At 41.7% G+C, this 6255-nt stretch overlaps 1 protein-coding gene across 1 annotated transcript in view; it reads left to right on the forward strand.

Moving 5' to 3' along the window:
• The first annotated feature begins 607 nt into the window (after positions 1 to 607).
• SMIM13 (small integral membrane protein 13) overlaps positions 608 to 6255 on the forward strand; it is an 11843-nt gene continuing 6195 nt past the window's right edge. Inside the window, exon 1 of the mRNA XM_007466405.1 lies at positions 608 to 683. Coding sequence (XP_007466467.1) covers positions 608 to 683 — 76 coding nt within the window. The remainder of the gene's footprint in view (positions 684 to 6255) is intronic.

Consider the following 6255-nt stretch of genomic DNA (forward strand, 5'->3'; position numbering starts at 1 on the left):
TCAAGGTTCCACCGGGCTCTGCACTTCATCTCCCAGAAGGGCCCCCGACGCAGAGGCGGCGAGCGGTGGGGGCGCTGGGTGATGAGCTGCCGCTCGGGGAGAGGGCCTGGGGCGGGTAAGCGCCGCAGACGTCGCAGGGAGACGTTATCTGCGGGCCGTGGGGGTCGAGGGACCCTCGGGCGGGCGGCGGCGAGAGCCGGGTGGCGGCCGCGCGTTCCAGTGCGCGCCCTCTGTCCCCTCCACGGGCGCGCGGCGTCCGCCATGGAAGCACATCCGGCTGCCACCGGGGTCTCCGGGCGCCGCGTCCCCGGTTCCCCGGAGCGATGAGGAGGTAGGGGCGCCCCGCGTTCCTCCTCCCGCCCGCGCTCAGTCGGCCGGACCGAGAAGGACCGTGGGTCTGCCGGCCGGCCGCGGTGCCGCCCCCGCGCCGCCCCTCTCCGCCTCGCCTCCTGGGGGCGCTGCCGGGCGTCCGCCGCTCATGCCGCCCCGGCGCCCTGCCGCGCCCGGCGCCGGCCCCTGAAGCCCCGGACGCGCCGCCCGCCAGTCCACCGGCCCGCCCGCGCCCACCGCCCAGCCGCCCGGAGCCGGCCGCCCTCCTGCCCCCAAGATGTGGCACAGCGTCGGGCTGACCCTGCTAGTGTTCGTGGCCACGTTGCTGATCGTGCTGCTGCTGATGGTGTGCGGTGAGTGAGGCGTCGCGCGAGGCAGTTACACTCCGCGGTACACACGCCGGCTTGCGTCTGGTCGACTGGCTTGTTTTGTCTGGTTTAAAAGAAAAAAGAAGGCCTGGGTGGGCAAGTGTCTTCAAATCATCTGTTTTTCACTTACCTCTCGGGAGTGAGCCCTGATCCACGAGAGGCCCGCTGTCATCCAGGAGAGGGAAGAACAGCATCCAGGGCTGGGCATCTTGACTCGGGGTTAAAGCAGGTCCTGCTTCACCGGCAGCGTCCTGATGGCCACTCTTACCGCAGTCTGCTCAGATTTTAACCTTGGCCTGTATCCAAAGGTGAAGTGATTTGATTACTCCTTTTTCTTTTTTGACACGTTCTGACTCTGATGATAAAGCGAGGTTTCATTGCCTTCGTTTAACCAGGGGCAGGGACAGAGTTGGGTTTGAAGCACGCGTGAAATTTTTTGTTTCCTTGGAGTTCAGGCTTAAACTAAATTCCAAGCAGAAATGTTGAGACGCGGCAGGACTTAGAAACACCCGGCTATATTAAACTTCTAGGGTCAGGTAACCTAACTCTTAGTTCTGTAATAATGGTGCTGTTTTGTTGGGTGTGATTTTTTTTTCTTCATGGAATGAGAGGACGTGAAACTTTTTTCTCCAGGTAATATTAGCGCAATTGTAGATTTTTTTTTTAACGCACAGTAACTGATAACCACAGCTCTCTTAGCCAAGTGGCTGAGCAGTTGTGAAAATTTGGTGTTTAGAACCAGATGTCAGTGAGTATTTTTTGATAATTACACTATTGAGGTACGGGTTCAGGTTGATGCAGTAATTGGTCAGTATTCAAAATACTATCGGGCTTATTCATTGCATGATTAATATACTAAATGTCAGTATCAGCCATGTTTGGAGACACTCGTGCATATACATGTATAGACTTATATATTTGTATTTATACACTAGTATGTATATTTTTAATTTTCCTTTATACGTGCATAGACATGTATATATATTTCTATTTATATACTTGTATGTATATTTTTAATTTTCTTGCTTTTACTAAGGCACTAGAGTTAAAGCTTCTAACTTACAGCCTTTCTTTTCTGATGATAAAACAATTGGAAAGCCTTTCTCAGTTTCCTGCTTGTGATGTCAGGATTTTGGGCTAATTGTGTTTAAGATCCTTGAAGTAAGGAAAACCAGATCTATGTGATTTGTTTGGGTGTGAGGAAGGAGGTAAACATATGCTTTCTTTTCTAACTTGAAGATGCAAGCTACCTGGAGATAGGAATGTAACATGTAAACCATGTAACAACACCTTAGAATATTTGCCAAACTTGCCTTTGGGGCCTCAAAATTCCGAATTGCTGCATACATTAGACTTGCTCTCTCCGCTCCCAACAGCTATTTGACTTAAATTTTACTCATTTTTCTAAAAGTACCCTGCCTTTAGTTTCAGAAAACATTGTGGAATGAGAGGTGACCTGTGGTAAGTAAAAGGATGCCTTATTTTGATTGAAATGGTCAAGACTGATAGCTCTAAGAAGTAATCCACGCACTTTTTTGTTGGGAGAGTGAATGATGTGGTAGCTTCATGTTTTGACTAGGAGGGGCCTGGGGCTTAGGAAGAGGAGGGAAGGATCCCACCAGATTTGAGAGAGAAACTAGGGTGTTGTATTAGTGTGCTAGGCCTGTCGTAACAATGTACGACAGACGTGAACAGCAGAAATTTATTTCCTTGTAGCCTGGAGGCTAGAAGTTGAAGATTGTTGTGTCAGCAGGGTTGATTTCCTCTGAGGCTTCTCTCCTTGGCTTGTAGATGGTGGGTCTTCTCCCTGTGTCTTCACAACGACTTTCATCTGTGTGTGTCCATGTCCTAATCTTATGTAATAAGGACACCAGTCATATTGGATTAGGGCCCCACCCTTATAAATTCATTTAACGTTAAATAAACTTTTAAAGGCCTTGTCTCTAAATATAGTCACATTGGGGATTAAAAATTGATGATACGGGTCTGCCCCAAGAAACTCATAGCCTAGTTTATTTTAGAACTCTGACCGACTCTTTCACATAGTGAATTATGATTTTCAAATTTCAGGTTCCTTAGGGAGGTCTACGTTCTCTTGTCTCTGTTGATTGTACTTTCTTGCCCCTCATTCATTCTAAAAATATTCTCCACTCCCACTGTTCACTGAAACTGCCCTTGTCAAGGTTCATAGCAAATGGCCCCCATATTACCAAGTCCATGGTCCCTTATGAGTTGTAATTGTATTGATACGTAACCTCTCATACTCATTCTATACAGGTGAGCATTCCTTCCATGAAGCGTTTCTCTTGGCTTTTGTACACTATACTTTCATGGTGTTCTTCCTACCATAGTGGTTAATTGTTTATCTTTTCCTGGCTTCTCATCCCCTAGAATTTAACTTTTTTTGATCACAGTCTATGATAGGAAATAAATTTTCATTGCCCCCAGTACATTCATAAGTATATATAGATAAATTACATATATCAATTAGTTATATCCACATCTATCTACCCATTATCTCTCTTGTCTCTGAAATAAAAATTTTACAGACTAGTACTGCCATTACTCCATGAGATGCATGCTATTTTCTATTGTATTTTTATGTTACATTACGTTATAATACAAATATATAGTATTTCTATTTTCGCCTTCCTTCTGTTCTCTTACTCATCTTACCCAGTTCTAAAGATTTAAATAGTAACTATAACTGATGACTAAAATTAAATCTATAGCTCTTATTCCTCTCCTGCACCCCAGGTTCGTGCATCAAACTTTTGTTCTCAATATCTCCACTTGAGGATCTAATAACCATCTCAAACTAAACACATCTAAAACAGAACTTTTGATTTCTACCACCTGTTTCTCCCTCCCTACTCACATGTTGTCAGCAGCCAAGGACTTGGGTGTCATCCTTGGTTTTGCCCTTTCCTTTCCTTATAAATATCAACTCCATTTGGAGGTCGGGTCAGTTTTATCTTTTTTTCTTCTAGTTTTATTGAGATGTAATTGACATACAGCAATGTATAAATTAAAGGTGTATAACATAATAATTTGATTTACATATATCATGAAATGATTATCGTAGTAAGTTTAGTGAACATCCATCATCTCATATAGATACAAAATTAAAGAAATAGAAAAAAAAATTTTTTTTTTCCGGTGATGAGAACTCTTCAGGACTTACTTTCTTAACAACTTTCATATAGAACATACAGCAGTGTTACTTTTATTTACTTTGTTGTATATTACATCTCTATACTTACTTTTCTTATAACTGGATGTTTGTACCATCATCCAATCCCACCCCTCCTCTATCAACCGCAAATCTGATCTCATTTTCTGAGTTTGTTTTTAAGTATAATTGACCTACCACACTGTTAGTTCCTGTTACGGGACATAGTGGTTTGATATTTCTATACATTTCAAAGTGATTACCGTGAAAGTCCAGTTACGTCTGTCACCATACAAAGATATTACGTAAATATTTTTTAATAGATTTATTTTTGTTTATAGTTTTTTTATAGATTTATTTTTATTTATTTATTATTTTTGGCTGTGTTGGGTCTTCGTTGCATGTGGGCTTTCTCTAGTTGCGGCGAGCGGGGGCTACTCTTCGTTGTGGTGCATGGGCTTCTCATCACAGTGGCTTCTCTTGTTGCAGAGCACGGGCTCTAGGTGCGCGGGCTTCAGTAATTGTGGCATGTGGCCTCAGTAGTTGTGGCTCACGGGCTCTAGAGCACAGGCTCAGTAGTTGTGGTGCATGGGCTTAGTTGCTCTGCAGCATGTGGTATCTTCCCAGACCAGGGCTCGAACCTGTGTCCCCTGAATTGGCAGGCGGATTCTTAACCACTGTGCCACCAGGGAAGCCCTATTACATAAATTTGGACGTTATTCCCCACTCTGTACATTTCATACCTGTGACTCATTTATTTTGCAACTGAAGTTTGTACCTCTTAATCTCCCTTACATATTCCCTACCCTTCTCTTCCCCCCACCTCCTCCCCTATGGCAACCACCTGTTTGTTCTCTGTATCTATGACTCTGTTTCTGTTTAGTTATGTTTGTTCAGTTGTTTTGTCTTTTGATTTCCATGTGTAAGTGAAATCACGGACTATTTTACTTTCTCTTTCTGACTTACTGCACTAGCACAGTACCCCCTAGATCCATCCAGGTTGTCGCAAATGGCAAGATTTCATTCTTTTTTTATGGTTGAGTAATATTCCATTGTATACATATACTTCATCTTTATCCATTTCCATTTGCATGGAATACCTGTTTCCATCTCCTCAGTCCATGTTTGTCAGTTTTGTCTGTGGTGGTTTGAATCTGCAGATGTGGAACACATGGCTACAGAGGGCTGACTGTGTTTTATGTGTTTGTTTCTCCCAGTTAGGGCGTAAGCTCAGTGAAGGCAGGGACCTTCTTTGGCTTGTTCACTGCTCTATTCCTGGATCCTAGAGAGTAGAAGCATGTAGAAGGCCCTCATATATTTGAAGAAGAAATGACAGATTCCTCAATATAAATTATTAAATTTCTGTTACAGACAGAGTCTTAAGTGTGGTACAAACCAAGGTTGTCTCAAGGTGGATAACCCTTGTATTACTCAATAAAATACACTTAATGAACTGTTTTGTTCAAGTGCTGTGATGGAGGTCATGAGTGTCCAAAAATTAATAAAGCATAATCCCTAGTATACTTTCTTAAATGTTTGGTAGAATTAATTTAGGCCAGGGCTTTTGGGGAAACCTTTTAACTGCAAATTCAGTATCTTTCATTTGGGCTAATATTGGGCTATTCCAGTTACTTGTTTCTTCTTGAGTGAGCTTTTGTAGTAGTTTGTGTCTTTCAAGCACTATGTCTATTTAATCTGAATTAATGTTCTCTCATTATCATTTAATATCTGTAGGATCTGTGGTGATGTCTTCTCTTTCATTCTTGATATTGTTTATTTGTGTTCTTTTCTCTTGTTTATCACTCTGGCTAGAGGTTTATAAATTTTATTGATATCAAAGAATCTGGTTTTTGGTTTTATTAATTTTTTTATTTCTTTACTTGTCCATATTTTATTTCATTGACTTATGCTTATATCTTCAGTTTCTTCTACTTATTTTTAGTTTGCACTTCTTCTAGTTTCTTATGGTGGAAGCTTAGATTATTGATTTTAGACCCTTCTTTTAAAAAAAAATAGCTATTTAATGATATAAATTTCTTTCCAGGTATTACTTTTGATTTAAAAAAAAACTTTATTTGGTTCAAAATATTTTTTAGTTTCACTTGTGATTTCTCCTTTGAACCATGACTTATTTAGGACATTTTCCCCCCATATATCATTTTATCATTTTCTAGTTTAATTTTGTTATGGTGAGAAAAGTGTATCAAGTTTAGGAAGGTTTACACTTAATGAGATGAATTAATGGTCTGTTTTGGTGGATGTTCTGCATATACTTGAAAAGAATGTTTATTCTGCTGTTATTGAGTGGAATGTTCTGTACATATCAGGTCAACTTGGTTGATAACATTGTTCAATATCAATGTTGTTAATAACATCGTTCAGCAG

The sequence above is a fragment of the Lipotes vexillifer genome, unplaced genomic scaffold (genome assembly GCF_000442215.2).
Source record: "Lipotes vexillifer unplaced genomic scaffold, Lipotes_vexillifer_v1.1 scaffold444, whole genome shotgun sequence".
In the NCBI taxonomy this organism is placed as follows: Eukaryota; Metazoa; Chordata; class Mammalia; order Artiodactyla; family Lipotidae; genus Lipotes; species Lipotes vexillifer.